The sequence below is a fragment of the Lagopus leucura genome, unplaced genomic scaffold, assembly GCF_019238085.1.
Source record: "Lagopus leucura isolate 7727_CA_CO unplaced genomic scaffold, USGS_WTPT01 Super-Scaffold_702, whole genome shotgun sequence".
Classification (NCBI taxonomy): Eukaryota; Metazoa; Chordata; class Aves; order Galliformes; family Phasianidae; genus Lagopus; species Lagopus leucura.
In genome coordinates this window covers 8152391-8172888 of record NW_024962254.1, presented here as the reverse complement: position 1 = coordinate 8172888, position 20498 = coordinate 8152391, and the positions used below count along the sequence as shown (strand labels likewise).

The following is a 20498-nucleotide window of genomic DNA, read 5'->3' as shown; positions in this document are numbered from 1 at the left end:
GCTAGGGCGCGGCCCCGATGGCAGCGTGCGCGTTTTCTTTGGCAGCGGGTTTGTTCTGCATGCTGAACGCAAATTCACTCCTAGTTCCACATCACCGAAACAGTCGCACAGAAAAGCCACCAATCAGTGATCAGAGTGCAGCATTAGTAATGTTTTACTGAAATTGGAACTACATGATCCTTGAGGTCCCTTCCAACCCGGGTGATTCTGTGATTCTGTGTGAATTCAGCCGTAGCCCCTTCGGTTACAACTCCCGTTTTCCCCATTGACGCGAAAAGCTGGCAGTTTATTGCTCGGCGTGTTTGCTCTTGGCTTTGATCACTGGCATAATTAAGAGTTACAAAAATCAGCGGTTTTACTCAGGCAAAAGCTCAGCTCCCCTCCCGGCGGCTCACTCCCGCCCCACGTTGTGCGTTTCCTTGGGCCGGTCGATGCGGAAGAGCAGCTCGGCGGGCGCCAAGTAGGCGAGGTACTGCACCACGTCCGGCGTGGTGTCCGTGTGGTAATGGCCGCCCTCGCCGTGATGGCTGAAGCAGTGCGTGTGCTCCAGGCGCAGGTCGCAGCCCTGCAGGCAGAGAAAGGGCCCTCAGTACGTGTGGGGTGTCACGGCTTTGCAGCGAGCGCAAAGGACGCTACAGCCATTAGGTGCTGAAAAGGTGCGGGATGTTTGTGCAGCTGCTAAGAAAGATGAAGAGCAGCTGTGTGAATCCGTGCCACGGGACAGTGTGGAGAAAAGAATTTAGAAACTCTGCCAGACATCAACTTTTTGGTGTTCATCTCTCAGAGATTTCCTTTTTTTGAGTTGGGATTCAACCAAGCAATCACAGCAGTGAATCATAGACTACAAATATAGATCGTTAAGGCTGGACAAGATCTCCGAGGTCCTCTCACCCCACCACTGAGCCATCCATCACTACCACACCACTAAAGCATGTCCCTCAGTGCCACATCTACACGTTTCTTGAGCACCTGCAGGGACGGTGACTCTACCACCTCCCTGGGCAAAAGTGAGGAAGGAAGCCATTCTGGAGAATAGAACCCCTTTGCAGTGAATCCCATAGGAAAGCTCCCATGAAGAAAGGCTGAGGGAACTGAGGATGCTTGGCTTGGAGAAGGGAAGGCTCTGGACACCTCAATGGGGTGCAGCCCTGGCACTGCTGCCCAGGGAGCTGTGGGTGCCCCAGCCCTGGAGGTGCTCGAGGCCAGGTTGGATGGGGCCTTAAGTCTGATCTAGGGGGTGGTCATCCTGCCACAGCAGGGGTTGGGAACTGGATGGTCTTAAAGGTCCTTTGCAACCCAAACCATTCTATGCTTTTTTGAAACAGAACAATTTGTTCACTGATAAAAACCACTTTCCACCGGTGTCTGTAATGACACTCAGGTATTTCTAAACACAGCCTCTGCTGAATGCTGTTGAGTATCAGAGGATACACATAGGAATAACCCAGCTGCATCCACCACACAAGTCATGTTGGTTCTGAACAGGTCAGCTGTCTATGGCTGCTTTCCAAGTAATGTTCAACAGATTCTGGGAAGATGTACACAACCAAAAGTTGCCAAGACACAACATCTCACCACTGAGAGCATTCAAGCCAACAGCATCTTTCATTTAACTCTGGAAAATTATTTTTCTAATTATTATTTATGACTGCATTGTTACTTACAAAACAGTCATTTTTATGTATGATTTCCTGATCACTTTTGAACAAAGTCTTCCTAAAGGTGAACATCTTAACAGCTTTTGAAACTAGATTGTTTTCTTTCCTGAATCGTTTGCTGTTGATTTCAGTGCTCGTGAAAGATGCTAGCTATCTTTTCAGCACGAGGATTTGCAGGCTTTAATTTGCATCTGTAATTGAGACTCATGCTGGAGACATTTTGACACAGTATTGTCCAAGACAGCTCCTCTGAAAGCGAACAACATGAGCATGTGACTGGTCAAGCTGCCGTGCTCTTGACATTCTTCCTGATGTGGCCAGCTGTGAATGCAAACTGTGCTGATAGGTTTGGGATGCAAACACTTGGACATTGCAATTGTAACAGAACCACTGAGGTAAATCCTCTATGAACACTCACTGCATTCCAGAATTGGTTGGTCAAGTCTCAACTGAAACCAATGAAGAAATGAGAAGCCGGTATTTTATCACACCGTCTCTGAAAGCCTTTAAGACAGTATGCACACACTCCTGTTCTTAAAGGGAAAGTCACATTCATAACAAAACTCATTACAAGACTCAGTTTATACTTAGAAATGTGGAGAAGACTCACTGGATCTCTTGAAACGAATACTGGCTGACAAATCAGCGGAGCCTTCATTTCAAAGAAGTTGAGCCAGTTATTCAAATCCTCATCAGTGTTCAGAGGACAGGTAGAAAATTCTGCAGGCTACAGTAAAAGCAAAAGCTTTAAGTAAGATAAAGATACATCAAGGCATTTCTTCTATCAACTTTCCTTCACCTTCCTCCTCCCCACTATTCTGTTCACATTTGTTCTTTCCTTTTAGAAGCCCATTACTCTGTTTCTGCCAGAAATGGAAGTGACCAGAATATTGCTTCTTTCATTGCAGATATCTTGTGGGACAACTACTGAAGTGATGATTTTCCTCCTGGTATTTTAGAAGTTCAACTGTTGTTGTTTTTTTTTTTTGTGTGTTTTTTTGTTTTTTTTTTGTTTTTTTTTAAATAAATGTGTATTGCTTTCTGTAAGTATCATCTCAGTTACTGTATTTTATTTTATTCCACTTTACAACTGTCATACAATTCCTTCTCTAGCTGCCCACGGATTTCAGAAGAAAAGATGAAAGAAGTCAAGTTACACAGCATCATTAATTTTGTTACGTCAATTTTGCAGTATTCGCTTCTTACTTTAATACAGTGCTTATCCTAAGAGTTTATACAAATTTAAGAATACAAAAAAAAGTCCAGACAGTAAGAAATTGTAGGTTGATTTATAATTCTGCTTTCAGAAGGACTAAAAAAAAAAAAAATTATGAGTTGAGAGCTACTTACCATAATGTGAATTTTTGCTTTTCCCTTCTGAATGATAAATGTACCACCCATCCCAACTGTCTTTTCTCCATAGTGTTTCTCTAAAGTTCGTCTTATACAAGACACAAAGTTAAGCTCCCCAGTTCTTCCATTGGCTTTCACTTCAAGAACCTGGAGGATAAAGTGATTTCATCACTGCCGTCTCCTACAGCAAGTCTGCAAAGGTCTGCAAAAGCTGTTCTGAAACTCTCCCATACTTATAACCCAAGATTACTTTTTCAAAGCATGAGTTTCCCCCAGAACTTCTGTTCCACATCCTTCCAGTACTGGATCCAACTTTATTTCTGACTCTCTGTTCAACACTAGCTTTACCTGTGAAGGGTACCAAGTCAGTTACTCACACATAAAACAATTGTATAGGTAACTCCCTTCTATCCATCAGCTGGCTTCAGCTCTGTTATAAGTTCTTGGAGAGAGAGACTGCTCAGTTTCCATGCAATAATCTGGTTTTTGGCTGCTCTGCCAGCACTGCTTCGTGCCAGCTGTGGTGAGGGTAAAGCTTCTACAAAAAAACCTAAGATTTTGTAAATCATTTGTGCACAAGTCAGTCACTGTACAATGACCTTAAGTCACTGTATGTCTGGACTGGATTTGAATGGACGATTTATGAAGGAAAAGTTTTACTAAACTGTTACTTATTCCTCAACATTTTATACTCCTCTCTGTATCCAACGATTCTACTCATTCACCAGCCACGGTTTCTCACATCTGGATACTTGTTTCATGGAATTGCTCTTTTACTATTATCACACAGATGTGATTTAATACTGAAAGATGAATTTCCCTTCAGCCACAAGGTTCTACAAGAGAAGTCACCTCTGATCCAAATACGCACCTTACCAGGTTGGCCCTCGCTGGCATAAAGGTTGGCCATCAGCCCAAATTCATAGTCCGAGTATTTACTGCTGTACTTTTCCAGAAGGCATCGTTTATCTGCAGGATTTATCCGAGCAAGGTAGCTCCCATTTACAGCAGGCTGTTTTTCATTCTTAGTTAGCGCAATAGGGATAAACTGAGACAAAGAACATGTAACAAATCGATAACAATATGAGTCAGTATAATGAACACAACTAACTCTATATGAAGTTTGGACTTTGTGGACTTTTATATTTGTATATAATCTTTGGACTATGTGGTTTATGCTCTTTTGGCATGAAACGTGTTTACTGTGCGATCCATTTGTTCTAAGCGGCAATCATTGAGCATGATACCACTTTACTATTTTGGTACTGAGATTAAATCATTGAGAACGATCACACTTATAGCTACTGACCTCAGCATTTACACCAACAGCTCTAGATGAAACAGCCCCAGCTCCAAGAAAAAAAGCTCCAGGAAGCTCTATGTCTTTTGCAACAGTATTTAGATCATAAACCTGCAAAAGAGACACAAGTGTGATTGTGGTGTGGTGCTCTGGTGTGGAGTAGTCATTCTCAAATTGTCACTGTAACCCTGGGTGCATTCACAACATTCTCATTAGTATTTCAGATAGGATGAACACAGCACCCAAATCTAAACAACACAACATTTGACAGTAATAGAATGGATACATCCCTACCTGGTTTTTTGAGAGGGAAGGTTGTGGGTATGATCCCCTGCCATTTTACCCAAAAACCAAACTACTGCTTTTATTGAAAACTATATTTGCATAAAATAAAAAACACAACATACAAGACAGATGGGGCTGGGTGTCAGAAAGGAGACATGGTATTCTTGGGAAGGGACAGAAATGTCAAACTACTGTTGACTCGAAAACACAAATACAGCCAATTGTTACTAAGAAGCATGACTTGAAATCACTGACACACAACAAGCCACTTATAAACGTGCAGACAAGCTCTTCTAGTTCCTTCCATGGCTTCTGTCACAGATGATGAACTTACAATACTGTCCAGTATTTGTGGGCAAGAGAAGATGAACCATGGAGCAGCATACGATATTTCTCTAAGATGTGTAAGACTTCTGACGTGGTCAATGTTTAATATACATCAGAATCAACATCAAAGAACATGCAAAACTCTTGCACGAGTGGAATCATGCAGTATCTGTTAGCCCTGGGTTTTGATTTTATTTTGACAAGATACTGCTTTTCTATTAACAAATGCTATGGAATAACTTTTCTATTAACAAAAAAGCTATGGAATTTAAATCCCATAGCTACAGGAAAAAAAAACAAAACAAAACCAAGAACTCACTTTGTCTGTCTGTGCAAGTGGTACGAGGTATGGAACACCTCCCACTTCTGTTATTCTAGGCTTTCCACACATTCCTGGAAAAATACAGACAGTTAATTTGGTACAGTGTTTTCCCCGACAGTCTTAGATCAGCATGCAGCCCAACACAGCAAAGAACAAGTTCCTCAAACATCCAACACACCCGGAGATCACAACTTCTCTAGCATGCTTAGATAAGATGCTGCACTATTAAGAAATGTAAGGACTGTAAGCCATAAAATGGTTTACAGTAGAGGAATTTAATGCTCATCAATTTGTAAAATAAGCACAAAACAAAAATACTGTGGGCAACAGCTGCCATTTGCTGTTTCTCCAGTAAGATGGAGCTGACACACAGCTGACACTCCCACTGGGAGACTCCACTTGGGAAATTTCTGCAGTGTTGGGTGCCCAAGTCATCTCATTTATTTGGGCACATACCTGACATTGGGCATATATTGGGTATGAAACACCTTCCCAAGGTGCTTCTTGCACTACACTTATGATAGAGGGAAATCATGACCAGCACAGATGAGGTACCTGTCTGCCAGACAGGTAATGTCAAAGACTATGAATCCCACACAAAATAACATAAAATATATTTTATATAATACAAAATGTAACAGTTTAACTTATATATGTGGATGGCAGGAATCTTAAACAAATGGAAGAACGACTCCTTTTGTTTGGATAGTGATTGTCATGGATCTAAAACATTTATCCATGTCAAAACCTTTTGAGCACAGTAACTGAAGCGTATGAAATAAGTGAGAACTGCAGACAGAGATTAAGAAAAAGAAGAGAACAACAGCTTGGATTATTTGTGCTTGTTCATTCATCAACTAGGAAGCAAACGCAGGAATAAAGCGTGGCTTTCCCATCATGCAAATTCTTCACCTGAAAAACAGCCTGAACTCTTCTAATAGCTTTAAAGAGATCTGCAGAATCAAGACCACCAGGTTACCTTTAGCAGGAAAATTGAAAGGCTCCTGAGTCAGATCAGGACAGTCTACAACAGAGACTTGGGCATCAGCAAAGTTTTCCTTAAGTCCTTTCTGCAAAACTATAATTAAAAAATAAGTATCGGCAAAGTTATTGGCAAGAAAAATTACAGAGAGGTTGACAAACAACTAACAGAAACCTGTGCCTAGCCTTCACTTCAGCAAGACACTTTAAAGAATACACAGATACCCTATGAAACTCCATTGACTGAAGTGTTAGTGCCTGTCGCTGTACAGAACTTTAGAGAACAGCAAGAGCTTGTTCAGAGCACTGCTAATTACCACATTAACTAAGAATTTCACAAAGCACCAGTTAAGTAACGTGGATAACCTTAAACCACATTCAGCAGTGCTTTTGTTTTTACACCTGCTCATGCAGGGTATGCACTGCCACATTTCTGTCCATGAGAAGACATCCTGACGAGTGCCACTGGCAACACAGAGCAAATAGCAAACAGAGCAGTCCCAAATCTGAACTTTTTCTTTTGTTCTGTATCAGTGTTTTTAAGCCCAAATCCTGCCTAAGCACCTCAACAACAGGGATGATTTTGACTTAAACAAGTTCAGTATTTAACAAGAAGCTTTAAGTGCATTTTGTGAAGACTTTGGAAGGAAAAATAAGTTGTTCCCCGCAGTCTGTTTCTAACTCAGTCACCAGCAGAGGAACCAGCTGAGCTCAAGGAAGAAGACCATATTGCATCTTGCTAGGTGTGTCCTGAGCAGTTCCAAAAGAAATACTGGAGGCAGAGGAGAGCAGGTGATCCCAGCTGAGTAATTAACCTCAGCCTGCGATTGTCAAACTTTCACAACTCCCATACAAACCTGCAAATGCAGCAGATTAAAGACACAGAGATTGCTCACATGCTCTAATGACACCCGGGGCTTTGGAGGGGGAATTATCCTTTGCTTTACAGAACTAACAGTGTACAGAAAAATAGGGCTTTACATCCCAGTGGGCCAACAGCAAGAACATGCTGTATGCATTAACTGTACAGAGGATTTGCTGGGAGCACTAAGGAAAGTTTGAAAAACATATTTCCAGTTTCTAAAAGGTTACATGACTTACCTCCAGCAAGCTCCTCCAGGCTTGGAACATGTAAAGCAAATTTTTGAAACGTTGCCATTGCCCGTTTGGTTCTGATTTCTTCAGGTTAGAAATTACAGTATAACACACTGCAAAAGTGACTGATCTGTCAACAAGGATAATGGTTTAGTGATTGAAACACTGTTTTCAACATGCAGTTTATCTGCCAAATTCACACAAAAGTACATAGACAACAGTAGAATTGTTATTACACCATTGAGGGAAAAAACGACAGCTTCAAGATTAACACTTTCTCACATGCTTTGGAAGAAGGTGTGCCTACCAGCCCTACAGCTGGTTCAGAGTACCACATATGCTAGTCCTCAAACTTCGAACTCAGTGCAGATAAAATGTGTAATATGCTGAATCTAATTCAGGGGACAGGTCAGTTACTTGTCCTTTGTAAGCCTGAAGCCACGCTGCATTGGAAGAAAACCAGGCTCTTCTAAGCACAGCAATTGCCTCACTGTGTCTTTGCTACCTTAATGTTTACTTTTCCAGCATTGGCTACTATAGACTTTCAACCTTGGTTCCTAGTTTCTTATTGGCACGTGTTTCCCTTTCCAAAGGGGAAGAAGCCAGTAGCATGTCTCAAAGCAAAAAAAAACAAAAACAAAACAGCAGCAAGTTCTACAGCATTGGGCTCTGTATCAGTACAGAGCCCTTAACAAAAAGCTTTGTTCTGAACAGAAATGCTGGAGTTTCTTTTGAAATGAGCTATATTTCAGTCAGCCATGCAACAGCATAATCAGCTGTGAGGACAAACTACCAGCTCTGGGCACAAGCAGCTGGTTATATGCTACCTACATACAAACTAGCATCACCAATCATTAACTGCTTAAGCACAAGCCTGCTGCATAAAACAGAAAATGGGTCTCACGCCTTGTAAGAAAAAGCAAGAAACCTAATGGCACTCTCAGATTTAACAGAGCTTTTGGTAGAAAGGACTGTGATGTGACAGCTACTTACAGATACTTTTAGCTTCTGTCTAAATAAATAAATTCCTGACATTTATGATTGTCAAAAGTATGTGGGAAAAAAAACTACTGTCCTCTCACAGGGAAAAAAAATACAGTAAAGAAAAGGATTGGGGGAACAAAACAGTCAGACAAGTCTTCAAGTTCAAAGGTCAGCCTTGGAACGTGGGGTTCCTCCTGTAGCAGACTGTATAACCAAGATGTTATAATCACAATATAATTATGCATAATCAATAGATATCAAGATGTTATAATCGCAATATAATCAAGAGAGTAAGGCAAAGCAGACAACGATCACAAAAAGAGAATAAGTAGAAGAGCTTACCCTTTGGTTGAGCTCACCAGAAGATACCAAAAGAAGAGGATCTCCAGAAGAGATCCTTCCCCTCTGGTAGCCAGCTCTTAAATAGGTCCAGGAGGGGTGGAGCCTGGCTCCACCCATTCCGGCAGCACAGGTGAATTGCCTTCACCTGTGCTCCTCTGGCTGACTCAAGGCTCACCTCAGGTGATTAATCAGAGGTTCAGGCCGTGACTCAGCAGTTCCCATACACAGACAGTAGAGAAAGACAGAAAGCTATCCATGTCCAGTGATTTCCATCTTAGTTGGGCTTATCCACTTCCACGGGTAATCCTCCCTTCTCTGACTGTGAAGGACAAGGAAAAGGAAAAGGCTGGATGTGGTGCCTGTTGTCAGATGGACCGAGGCAGAGCCCAGGGCTTTTAAGAGTGCACTGAGAAAAAAGGAGCAATTAAGTCAGAGAGAGAACAACTCCAGCAGCGTTGTTGTAAATCAGGTCCAGGAGGACGCTGGGCTCCTCGAGACACCGGCTGAAATAGTCCTGAAACAGAGCTGGCGTTGTGCAAAGGGCAGAGACAGGACTCGGACGCAGATCAGCCAGGTAGGCTCCGACGCAACACCCCGACCATCGCCGGCTGCGTAAAGGAGAAAAGCGCGCTCAGCTCCCGACACGCCGCCAAAAGCTCCGGGCGTTACAACCGGGTCCAAGCGGGAAGGAAGCGGGTCGGTGAGCAGCGGCGTGAGGACAGCGCTTGTAGGGGAGTCGGTGCGGGGTGGGAGGGAGGAGAGCACGGCGGGGCATGGAGGCTCGGATGGGCCGTGATGGAGCGACATTAATGCTGTCAGAAGAGCTGCTGGGTGACAAACGGGAAAGGCGCACAAAGAACAGGTCCGGGATGGCAAAGTAACGACAAGCACGTAAAGACATTTCAGCTCTGCTTTTCCAGGCACGGAAGGGCAGAAACCGGAAAGGAGAAGTTAACAACTGGATAAAAACGCATTGGGGTGAGGGGGGAAGAAGTATTAAGGACAAAGTAGAGACAGCAGCCAGCAAGAGAAGGGAAAATCAGCCGTAACGCAGAGAAAGGCAAAACGCCGGGGGACGTGACTGCTGCGGCCGTGGTCATCAGCCGGGAGGAGGCGGGCGGACAAGGCAGCGGCGGGGGAAGGCTGCGGGCGGAGGGCACGGCACAGCCTGAGCCGCCGAGCAGAACCGAGCCGAGCCGCGACGGACCGCGCCAACATGCCGCCGAACTCAGAGTAGGTGCAAGAAGGGAAATTTGGGCCATTTAGGTGAGCGCAGAAAGAGCCCCGGAGCCAAACCTGCAAGAGCAACTCTGCGGAGTCCCACAGCGAGCAGAACAGCACGGAAACCCCAGAGGCGGCGCGCGCTTCAGGTCACAGCACGAACCAACCCTCCCTGCCGCCCCGCCCTCCTTACGGCGCGCCTCATCCCGCGCGACCAGCCGAGCCCGCCCCGCCTGATCTCGCGAGAGCCGAGCGCTATTTAGTCTCGGAGGCGGCCATCGCCCGCCCTTTGCGGAGACGAAGCGTAAGGTGAGGGGGGGCTGGTGAGCTGCGGAGGCGCGCAGCATCCACTGCCATCTGCGGTGGGGGAACCTGGTCCGGGGCTGAGGCCGAACGAAAGCCCGTTGTCTCTCCGAGCGCTTCCCTGAGGGAACGCGGGGAAGGCCCTAGGGTGGGGAGCGGGCTCCTCGTGGCGGCACGGCGCCGCGGTGGTGCGGCGCGAATCGCGCAAAATGTCCGCCCCGGGATGCTGGGCGGGTAGGGCGACCTGAGGGGAGGCAGCACGCGTCGGGCGACCGGCCGGCTGTGGGCGGACTTCCCTTCCGAGCTCGGCAGCGGCCGTGGGGAGACATCACAGACTCCCGGTCTTCCTCAGAGTTTAGGGCGCGTCGTGCCGCTCTGCGTTCGGCCCCTTTGTGTATACAGTCCTGGCGCCGGATGGAGTGCGCCGGATTACAGATCGGCTGAAAGCGAGCGTTTTCTCGTGGGACTGTTCTGTGCTCATGGCCGGGGAATGAAATGTTGGTAGGTTGTTACAGTAGGAAACTCTCAGGGCTGTACAGCCAGCGAAAGATTGGGAAAATGGGGTTCTCATGCCCTGATCCTTAGTTGAAAATAATTATGAATTAGAGTGAAGTGTTTTTTGTGGCTTAGAACTGCAGCATCCCTACGAGCTAAAGAAGCTGTTGGCTTACATGCACGTGTGCTTGTATGTGAAAAACTTTGCCTGTGCTAAAGCGTACTTTATTTTTTAGGGCAGATTAAAACATGAGTGATACAGATGAATCCCACGCTTCTGGTTCTGATTATCCTGATGCCCAAGATCTCATATTCACTCAGAGGAAAAAAAGATCTAAGGTACCTGAGCGTGCAGCAAGTGCACAAAAGGAACATTTGTGCTCGAGGCAGAAGGGTGCCAGTCCTGAGGAGTCTTCAGATGAGATCAGTAGTACAGATACGTCTTCAGATGAGGTGGATAGCAGTGATTCAGAAATGTGAGTTATCTCTAGTTCCTTAGAATTGCTCATGAACAGAACTTGTGATACATCATTACTGTACGTGTTTTGTTGAACATACACATTTCTTTTTCAGTGATGTTCCAGCTGCTAGTGGCAGCAAGCACCATAGGAAGCACTCTGTTGTACCTTCAAAGCGAAAGAGGAGATTGCAGGCTTCAAAGCAACAAGCAGAAGCTGATGCAGGAGTGCCTGGCGGTGAAAGTTCTGATTCTTTGCCCACTCAGAGCCCAGTGAGGCCACCTGAAGCCTCCCAAGAGAAGAAATCTAAGCTCAATCTGAAAGCCATTTTTGCCTATCACTTCAGAGGAAGGAAGTTTAAAGCTGCTGCACACCGAAAATACCGGAGCAGTGGTTCACGGAAGATAAATAGAGCCTCTGGGTGCACACGGAGGCGTGGTAAGAAGAAGCCCATGACAGCCTCACCTCAGGAGCGAAGGAAAAGGCTTAAGGATCGAGGCTTTCAGTTCCCTTTTGTTGAAAAACATTATGGGAGAAAACATATTCCCTTAAAGATGGTTCTTAGCTATGAGGTGAGCGCTCTGTTTTGTGGGAGAGAAGTTGTGATTTTAGATTTATGTCAAGGAACAATGAATGCAGGTTGGCATGTTGTGCTTCTACCTAAACACCACAGTGAAATGAATCCACTTTTGTGTTGTTACACAGGATGACTGCTGCTTTCCATTTGATACCTTACCAAACCAGCTGACCTAAGGCTGTCATTTAATGTTACAGTTCAGTTGATTATATAAATGCTTCATTCCTTTTATAGTGGCGTTTAAGATGTATTTCTTTCCTTCAGCAAGCAGCTGCAAAAGGATATTTCCAATATGTTGAAATGCTCAAATATGAAGAACACCTCAAAAAGGCTTTGAAAGCCCTTGAAGCCAGTGAAGACTTAGAAAGAGAATGCCTGGTAGTGCGGAAACACAAATATTTAGATGATGAAGGCCCCCTTTCTCCTATCCAGGAGACAAAGTAAGTTCATCTTGAGTAGTATAAAAGTTGCTGTTTTGTGCTCAGCTTAAATCTGAGTTTGTGTGTGCAGCATTGCTGTCTTTATTGTCTGGTGTGTGCATTATATTCATTGGTGAAATACCTCATAGATTTTTCTGTAACTCAGTAATGGATTCTGGGGACTTAGCACCCTGTGCTGTGTGCTCACTCCTCATCCTCAAAAGAGCAGAGACAGAAAATAGATGACAGCTCATGGCTTGTGATGAGGACAGGGCAGTCACTTACCAGTTACTGTCCCAGGCAGAACAGGCTCAGCACAGGGAGGTGAATGTAATGTCTTGTTATTTGTAGCAGGTGAAAGCAGTGAGAACTAAAAGCAAACTACAAACAGTTTCCCCCCAAGCAGTGCAGTGGGGACTGCGCTCATTCCATAAAGCTTTGCTTCTGCCTCTTTATCCCTGCTGCATGTGGAGTCATAGAATCACAGAATGGCCTGGGTTAAAAAGGACCACAAAGATCATCACGTTTCAACCCCCTGCTATGTGCAGGGTCACCAACCAGCAGACCAGGCTGCCCAGAGCCACATCCAGCCTGGCCTTGAATGCCTCCAGGCATGGGGTATATACAGCCTCCTTGGGCAACCTGTTCCAGTGAGCAGTGTGTCTCTTCCATGAGATGCCATCCTTCCTCAACTGACCCCAGGTGGGATCCCCCTGCTATCGAAACCTCGACACTTCAGTCCTGTACTCCTGTGGAGGTTGACTCCAGCCAGCACCTAAGCACCTGCATTCACTCTCCAGTAGGAGAAAAGAGAAACCTGTGAGTTGTGATGGTGGAAATGGTTCTGTCAGTGTCAGTAGCTGGGATCTAGTTCCAGAAAGAGAGCAACCTCCTGTAGAATTGGGGCATCCTAGATGTATAAGCTGTAGTGTTTCCATATGCGTTATGGGAAAGTGGTGCTGCATTAGCGGAATAGCTTATATATGCTGTGCTACTGTAAAAGTACAGATTTGATTTCAATTTTATATATTTCAGTGATGATGATAATAACTGCGTGGGCTCTGATAATCCAGAAGACTTTGATGTCAGAGTAGTGGTGAGTAAATACTCGTTAATTTGAAAAATACTATAAGCTTTTTTCTCTTTTGAGGTGTTAAAGAAGTAATAGATGATGCTTTGAGTACTGAATTCTTGAGCTTGGTGTGGTTCTGATGTGTAGTATGAAAGGAAGTTGGTTTGAGAGAAGTCTGTACTCTTTGGAATTGCAATTGTGGAAACGAGTTCTTTGAAGCGTTCCTAAATCTTGGGAAATGAGTAATTGTTCCTGATGTGTTTCCAAACCAGGGTTGTGAATACTGTTTCTTCATTCTTAGGACAACAGCTGTTTCATCATAAGCAGCAAAATTCCCAACAAGAAGAAATCGAAGGCCGAAACAAAGCGAGCAAAGTCAGCTGGAGTGGTTGAAGTAAAGAAGAGTGCTGCTGATAACTGAACATTTGTGTGGTTCTCTTTGGTTGAACAGAACATGAACGAATAAGGTGGCAGCAGTCACTTCTCAGAGACCTTATTGAGCCTGCCTGGCTTAAAATGTTGGTCTGAAGTCAGCGTTGAGCTGTCAGCCAGAAAACCTCATCAGAATCAATTTAAGGTGAGTTTGGGTCTGAGATGGATAGGAGAAAGTTGTGGCCTGTCTTTTTGCTAAGCATTTTTGCAGTTGGACTTGATGGTCTTTAAGGTTTTTTCCAATCTGAGCAATTCTGTGCTGTATGAAGTGTGCACTAGCGATTGAGTGGCTGCTAATCCTGTTGAAACACCAGCTTCTGCAGCTTGACAGAAGTCTTCTGTCATCAATGGGTCGTAGAGCTACAGAATTAAAAGTTCCAGATCTTGTAATTAAGGTGTTGTGTAGAAATGTGTGTAAACATGTATATGCATTGGCAGGGGGATTGGACTCTATGATCTCTGGAGGTCCCTTCCAACCCCTACAATTCTGTGATTCTGTGTGGTGTAGGTGCACTCATCCTACACAGGGGTAAAGTTGCTTTAAAACAACTAGAAGTGTGATGAAAAGTTCTTTTCCCTTCTTCCCCTCCTCACTCTAGAATGGGGTTTTATGAAGGTGACTGAGCAGAAGATGGAAGTCCTTCAGCATGACAGGGACTATTGCTGATCTCATAGCATGAGGGGAACATGCTGCAGTTGCTCAGTCTGAAAAGAGTTGAAGTTGCATTTCTAAATCTTTGCAGAAGAAGCTTGAGATTTCCCTGTTGCAGCTTGGTGCTCAAGAGTGAGACTGCAAAAATCTGCTCTTTGCTAATTAAAGATCGGATTTAATAACAGTCCAAAGTTAATGGCTCTTAGGCACCTACTTGAGAAATACTGTGTGGCTTGATAGACTCATCCTAGATCTAGAGTGGGGTTCTGGCAGGATAAGGCGTAGTGAGGTGGGATGTGGAGTCCTGCTCATTCTGCAGTTCATGTGATGAATATTTCTGTTCAACTGCTGAGTGACTCAGAAATGAACTAAATTTCAATTCTGATTAGAACTGGATGTACACACCTGAAAAGTGAGTGCATTACATCTGCCAAATTGATTGCTGAAAAGTAGCTTTTGCCTTTAGGGATCTCAGCTTATTTGACCATAATTGATGATTCTTATCCCTTTCTTTTTTTTTAGTTTGTTGCTTTTGGATGGTGAATATTGATCAGCTGCTGTGAGAGGTAAGCTGTAGTGTTATGCAGTTCTTTTCTCCAGGTAGCTTGTGGGCTTCGTGACTCCTGCCAGTCCAACCTGTAGTCTGTGCTGGAACAGAAAGCATCAGTTTTTTTAACACCTGTATATTCAAAGTAGTTTGTGTAGGCAGTGATAGATAGCAGTGCTTGTGTGAGCCGATGTTGAATGCTGCAGGCAGACAAGCCAACTGTGGTTTATGTTGGGTGCTCCTAGTGGAGATGTCTGTACTGGTGCCTCGTGCAGCTGCAGTGTCTGATAACTGCCCTGTGGTAAAACTGCAGGGGGAAGGAACATCAGGAGGTGGTCTTGGATGTTACTGCCAAAGCTGTGCAGTTTCTCACAAAGGGATGTTATCAGACCTGTGCCTCTTCAGGAGGGCTTAGGATGCAGCACAGAAGAAAAACTTGAGGGTTACTCTTTAACACAGGGAGCCTGGAGGTACAGCTACACCAGTAATGACAACGAGCATGTTTCCCTGTATGAGGATCAAACTGGAGCATCTGCTTTCAGCGTTTGTAGTAAAGGTACTGGAGTACATAATGTGTCAACTTGACACAGTGTAAATTGTTCTTACAACAGTATCTGATAGTAATACTGAGCTTGTTGCACCTGTTAGTAGTCCAGGTCATACCTGTCTCTTAAAAACAGGAAGCCCAGTAATGGATGGTGAAAGTTAATGGAGTAAGTATACAGTTGATTGAGAAATAACTTCATTTTTGTGTGGTCTTCAAATGCTGTTTCAGAGGCATGAAAAATAACAGAGCAGGCGCATTCAGTTTCAGCACGTGTTCAGTTTTTGTCTGGTGCTGTAGACAAAAACCTGGAACCTGGTGCTTAGAAAAAACCCTTCTTTCGCAACCCACAGCCGATGCATGTATTGGTTGTGTTACTTACATGAAGGGACACTGCTTATATTTATTCAAGCAGCAATTAATCCATAGGGCATGTTTCGTATTGCATGTGCAGAAATGTTGTGCAGTTGCTTTGTTTCCTTCACAGATTTTTTCCAGCTCTGCAGCACTGAGCTATTGTAACTGTTTTGATCTGCTTGAATTCTTACAGCTGGTGCACAAATCTGTTACTTCTGTGCTGTCCTGTGGAACACATGGGTTAAGGAGGTATGCTTTGTTTCCGCTGAGTTTTGGCGTGAGAGAACTTGAGTCTTTGCCTTCTCAGAGAGGCTTTGGTGGAGCTTGTCAAACACAGCAGTGGGAACTGTTGGACAAGTTGTTAAGTGATAAAAGTGCATTTAAGTTGACCTGGTTCTTTAATGTTTCTTGAAGTAAAGGAATTTTTGAGGAAGCTTTTTTGCCTGTGGGGAGGTTGTGCTGTGAGGACTGTAGGCTGAAGGCTTAGCTGTTTGTTTTTTTTTTTCTTAAATAAATATTTCATTTGGAAAGGCAAAAGCAGAAGGCAGCTGGTGATGTGTCCATGTTGGAGTTAATGGGCTGGGCTTTAAAACAAGCTGTTCTGCAGGTGTAGTGAAGAGTTGATTGTTGCGCCTTGTTATTCAGCAGGCAGACAACTCTGTGTGTGTCTCAACTGAACAACGGGGCCAGAAGAGCAACAGGTTGTGCTTTCCTCACTGTAACACCCATTGCAGTGGTGACAATGAGACCTGTAACAGGCTTACATACTGAGAGAATTGTGCAAACACGGTTCAAAATGTGGTTACTCTTAAATTCTGACGGATTGACATGTGTGGTGTTGTGAATTCTTGAATTCATAGAATCACAGGGTTGGAAGAGACCCACAAGATCATCCCATCCAACCATCCTCCTATCAGCATTACTATCCACTAAGGTACTAAACAATATCTTGCAGCATTCTGCATCCTGCTGGCTGTGGGAAGTGGAAGAAAAACACACAGTACTGAATTCTGTAAATAGTTTATCAGAGCACTCTTGGAAGCTGTCTTGTAGTTGCTTCACACTGCAGTGCAGCTGATGTAGGTAACACGCTCACATACATCTTCTGTGCCATAGTGCTTTGATTTCTTAAGTGTGGGTAGATTTTGTTTGTAGTTTTGTGACAGACTTTGATTTGAAGTGCTGCGTATTCAGTGTAAGAGTGCTTGAATCTTGAAGTTACTAAAATGCTGAAGAAACTTAGAAGTGTTAATCAGTACTGTAATCTGCTCTTTTCAGCAAGCCCACCTGACGATGCAGACCGGAGGACTACCTTGGTGAGTTTGATACCAGCTTAATGTAACCATTGCTTAGTGAGAGTTAGAAATTTTGCTTCAACTTTCTGAGCTGGCATATGGCTGTTCCTACTGAGTACTGCTGCATCAGAAAAACTGACTGTAAAGCTTGATGCTATCTGAGGAAGTTGTTGTGATGATTGGCAAAATGTTCAACTGCTCTGAAGAGAGTGAGTGAGAATGGCCTTTCTGAACAAATCTACTGCCTGACTTCATACTGCGTATCCATGCTGAGGATGGAGCGTGCAGAATGTTCTCAGTGAATAAAGACTGATATTTTTTTTGTTGATAAAACTGTCAAATTACATTTTGAATGTTCACTGCAGTAGCTTGAAGTGTGATTGCAGTGGGAGAGATCATCAGAAATGCCTGTGGTGATTAGAAATGGCTTCTGAAGGTTCTACAACTCACTGCTGTAGGTCCTACTGTATGCACGTGCAAGTCATTTTGTAACCCTGTGGTGATGTTGCTTTTTCAGGTGGCAGGTGGTATGAGGAAATGAGAGAAGAAGTGCAGAAAGCCACTTGACAGAGACGGAGCTCCCCTATAGGTTAGTGTGCCCTCTGAGCTTCTGCAGATGCATCAGTGTTTGAGGGGCTCTGGTTTTCAGTGGCTGGAGCTGTTCACCAGGTGAAGCTCAGTGCCTTTTGGAGTGTTGCAGGGGCATAACTCAACATATGTTAGGATATTTTAAAGTAATATTCCCTTTCAGTCTGTTAAGGGAAGACTTCTTTAACTCTGGTTTATCCCAAGAAAGATCTCAGTCTGAAATGAAGTGACGAGGTCAACTTCCTAAACTCGGGCTTCACTTTAAAAGTAAATGAGTACTAAGGGAAGTTAGGAGTGTTTGAATAAATGTTGTAGTTAATTCCCTTCGTTTTATACTGCTCATGTTCATGTAATACTGTTCGTGTAATCGTAGCTTTTAACATTAAACTGATGTGGAGTTATTACTGCATCTTCCAAATGAAATGGTAGTGTAACATTGCGCTCCTTTTTCCCACAAATCATGACAGAAGTAAGAAGGCACTTCGTAGGAACTGTATAAGATGCTTTTCCAGTCTGCTTGATTTTTGTTGGTTGGTTTATGGTCACAGAAACATTGAGGTCTATCCCGATAGGATCTCTTCTGTAGGTTCATGTCGTTGGAAACGCCTCACAGAACAAACTTGTGGTTTAGTTTCACCCTTGGAGCTACCTGTTAGCTCCGTGGGATAGAACTGCAAGACAAATCTTCATGTACCATTTTAGGAATGGAAGTAACGTGTCATGTTCTCCCTCAGGTACTGGCTCGTGAATTTGATATAGATGAAAAAAAATTCAAATGGAAAAGCTTGGTAAGAGTGAAAAAGAGCATGTTCTGAGATGTAAAATGTAACTAACGTTTAATTGCGTGAGTTGAACTTGCTCAGCCAGATGTCTGTGAAGGTGCCAGACCTCTTTGTGTTTTTTTTTCTGGTTGGCTTGAAGCAGGCTCTTCCCTCTTCAATCTAAAAATGATTTACTGTTCCTTGTGGTGCCTGTAAGTTTAAATTAGAAAGTCCAGCCCTCTAATGTCTGTCCAGTCTTAAAGTAACTTGATGAGCATGCTGGATTTTTGCTCTGCTATGTAATTCAGCAATGCTGCTTTTCTCTTGTTAAGCTTCAAAGATTTAAAGTTAATTTCTGAGCCTGGTACAGTGTTAGAACTCCTGGGTTACATGGAGCATAGTGCTATTCCACAGACCATAGCTTGAAGTAAAAGGACAATACTCATAAGCCCATTGTGCTGGCAATATAAAGAATACTTGAAAGAATAATGAGGCTGCTGAAATTGATGGAATTTCTTTTCTCTCTTAGCACGGCAACTTCTGTGAGATTGGTACTTCATTTTGGCTTCTCTCTAACTGGTGTCTGCAGAGCTTGAACATTAATGTGCATTTGTTGATTGAGGACTGTTGCACTGAACGGTATCTGCACCCAGCAGCATTCTTCTGATGGGGTGTTCAAAAATTAGTGCTACAGTAGTTCAGCATTTGGCATCGTTGGTTTTCACTCTGCTGTGGTTGTTAAACCTGGTATTCTTGCTGATACAGGCTTTGTCCTCTTCAAGCATTTGAGCACAGTCCTTTTGTGTTGGGCAGGACTTGTCAGTGTGAGAGCTGACCGCTGGTTCTCCCTGGTGTGTTCAGTTTGTTTCTTTAAACAGGTGCCTTATGGTACAGAGCAGTCAGTTGGCTGTGTGAATGGATTTCTGTGGAAGAGGAAACAGCCTGTTGGACAGGTGAGCACTGAGTTGTCAGTTCAGGAGGTTTGGGGCAAGATGATGGAAGCTCGGTTGCTGACACATGACTCTAGAAGATCAAAACTTCAGTAAGCTGTCTAGAAACATAGAAATGACTGGCCAGTAGCAGGCAGTCCTGGGTAGCACTCGCTCCAGATTTTGGCAGTATCTGGGTCAGGGTGTGTGCCTGCAAGCTAGTCTTGTGTGCTTGTAAAAACAGCAGTAAAGGGAGATCTGGTCATTACCAAAGCTGCAAGGATATTCCTGTTCCTGGTAAGCTGTGGACATGACCATAAAACAACTCCATCAGACTCTTGAATTGCTGCATTGTGTGGCAGTAGGTCTGCTGGGAATAAAGCGTTGGTGTAGGCCACAGACACAGCGCTCCCTTCTGCTGGTTGTTAGTGGCTCTCTTTGGCTACCAAGGAACCCAAGTGCTAGCAAGAATCTTCAGCTGTTGAAATCAAGCCCCACAAGCGGCTGTTGACAGAACTGTCATGCATTCAGAATGGAAAACAAAAATCTACTTCTTGCACTTGGCATCCAACTTCATTTTAACTCTTCATTTATACAAACCAGGTGTGCCTTTGTGTACCAGAGTGCTGCTGTCACTGAATGTTGGGGTTATGAAGCTGTACCTGAGTGCTGCCACAGCAACTAGGTAAGATGCTTAGCAGCAGTGCTGGTACCCAGAAGAAATTCAAGGTCACTTCAAAGAGGGTTTGCATGGCTGGAAAACCAGCAGCTCTTAACGCAGTGACCGTACATTGAACTCCTTTTAGCAGGATGCTGTAGCCACTTTGTGTGTGCTGTGGTCTATTTCAGAGGAGACAGTCCTTAAGTTACATTGCTGCTTAGAATGAGAAACCGCCTGTAGCTACTGCCCTGTCACTTTTTGAGTTCCTACTGCAGGCAGAATGCTACTTGGCTTCATCTGCAACCATTTGACTTCAGCAGCATGTGGGGTTGGAAGAGAATATTGATGTAATTGTGGCACTATGAGCTGTCTTGTATCTTTAATGCTTTTTCCTTCTGCTTGGGTGTATGGCATGTTCTTGAAACTGCATGGAAACAGAGAGTCCCAAAGAGCGGGCAGTAGTGTTGAACTGGAATATTATGGATAGAGTGCATATAGGAAACTGGAGTCAGAGCAAGCATGCAAAATGATTCTTTTTGC

The 20498-nt window shown here is 44.1% G+C and overlaps 2 protein-coding genes and 6 non-coding genes across 19 annotated transcripts; 7 read left to right on the top strand and 1 right to left on the bottom strand.

Moving 5' to 3' along the window:
• Positions 1-130: 130 nt before the first annotated feature.
• On the bottom strand, positions 131-10055 carry CUNH11orf54 (chromosome unknown C11orf54 homolog). Of its 2 annotated transcripts, XM_042862637.1 has the most exons (10): positions 9944-10055; positions 8823-8966; positions 7328-7451; positions 6225-6323; positions 5243-5316; positions 4321-4422; positions 3883-4059; positions 3009-3158; positions 2269-2385; positions 131-565 (listed from the first exon to the last, which is right to left on the bottom strand). In XM_042862637.1, the coding sequence occupies exons 3-10, from the start codon at positions 7383-7385 to the stop codon at positions 392-394; spliced, it is 951 nt and encodes a 316-aa protein (XP_042718571.1). In that variant the 5' UTR covers positions 7386-7451; positions 8823-8966; positions 9944-10055; the 3' UTR covers positions 131-391. The 2 variants fall into 2 exon arrangements, with proteins under 2 accessions (XP_042718571.1, XP_042718570.1); XM_042862636.1 differs by lacking the exon at positions 8823-8966.
• A 63-nt stretch (positions 10056-10118) lies between these two features.
• Positions 10119-19982, top strand: TAF1D (TATA-box binding protein associated factor, RNA polymerase I subunit D). Of its 11 annotated transcripts, XM_042862449.1 has the most exons (14): positions 10119-10177; positions 10903-11142; positions 11240-11696; positions 11966-12141; positions 13156-13216; positions 13494-13769; positions 14799-14842; positions 15283-15379; positions 15472-15536; positions 15918-15973; positions 16585-16658; positions 17003-17040; positions 17537-19321; positions 19901-19982. In XM_042862449.1, the coding sequence occupies exons 2-6, from the start codon at positions 10916-10918 to the stop codon at positions 13611-13613; spliced, it is 1041 nt and encodes a 346-aa protein (XP_042718383.1). In that variant the 5' UTR covers positions 10119-10177; positions 10903-10915; the 3' UTR covers positions 13614-13769; positions 14799-14842; positions 15283-15379; positions 15472-15536; positions 15918-15973; positions 16585-16658; positions 17003-17040; positions 17537-19321; positions 19901-19982. The 11 variants fall into 11 exon arrangements, with proteins under 11 accessions (XP_042718383.1, XP_042718384.1, XP_042718380.1 ...); XM_042862450.1 differs by lacking the exon at positions 16585-16658; XM_042862446.1 differs by having other exon boundaries at positions 16585-17040.
• Positions 14595-14666, top strand: LOC122175195. The gene has a single exon (XR_006177334.1). It is a non-coding gene; the product is annotated as a small nucleolar RNA SNORD5 (small nucleolar RNA).
• Positions 15636-15762, top strand: LOC122175194. The gene has a single exon (XR_006177333.1). It is a non-coding gene; the product is annotated as a small nucleolar RNA SNORA40 (small nucleolar RNA).
• LOC122175199 lies at positions 16355-16484 on the top strand. Its single transcript, XR_006177338.1, has one exon. It is a non-coding gene; the product is annotated as a small nucleolar RNA SNORA1 (small nucleolar RNA).
• Positions 17185-17257, top strand: LOC122175197. The gene has a single exon (XR_006177336.1). It is a non-coding gene; the product is annotated as a small nucleolar RNA Z40 (small nucleolar RNA).
• On the top strand, positions 18160-18291 carry LOC122175192. Its single transcript, XR_006177331.1, has one exon. It is a non-coding gene; the product is annotated as a small nucleolar RNA SNORA18 (small nucleolar RNA).
• LOC122175198 lies at positions 18997-19135 on the top strand. The gene has a single exon (XR_006177337.1). It is a non-coding gene; the product is annotated as a small nucleolar RNA SNORA8 (small nucleolar RNA).
• Positions 19983-20498: the final 516 nt, after the last annotated feature.

What these genes read in the sequence shown, in the direction of transcription:
- CUNH11orf54 (XM_042862637.1), bottom strand. Translation starts at nt 7,385, where the DNA reads ATGGCAACGTTTCAAAAATTTGCTTTACATGTTCCAAGCCTGGAGGAG. An exon ending in CTGTTGGTGTAAATGCTGAG is followed by an intron (nt 4,060 to 4,320) that starts GTCAGTAGCTAT and finishes TCTTTGTCTCAG; the next exon opens with TTTATCCCTATTGCGCTAAC. An exon ending in TATTCGTTTCAAGAGATCCA is followed by an intron (nt 566 to 2,268) that starts GTGAGTCTTCTC and finishes CTCTGCCTGCAG; the next exon opens with GGCTGCGACCTGCGCCTGGA.
- TAF1D (XM_042862452.1), top strand. Translation starts at nt 10,916, where the DNA reads ATGAGTGATACAGATGAATCCCACGCTTCTGGTTCTGATTATCCTGAT. An exon ending in AGATGGTTCTTAGCTATGAG is followed by an intron (nt 11,697 to 11,965) that starts GTGAGCGCTCTG and finishes TCTTTCCTTCAG; the next exon opens with CAAGCAGCTGCAAAAGGATA. An exon ending in TCTCCTATCCAGGAGACAAA is followed by an intron (nt 12,142 to 13,155) that starts GTAAGTTCATCT and finishes TATATATTTCAG; the next exon opens with TGATGATGATAATAACTGCG.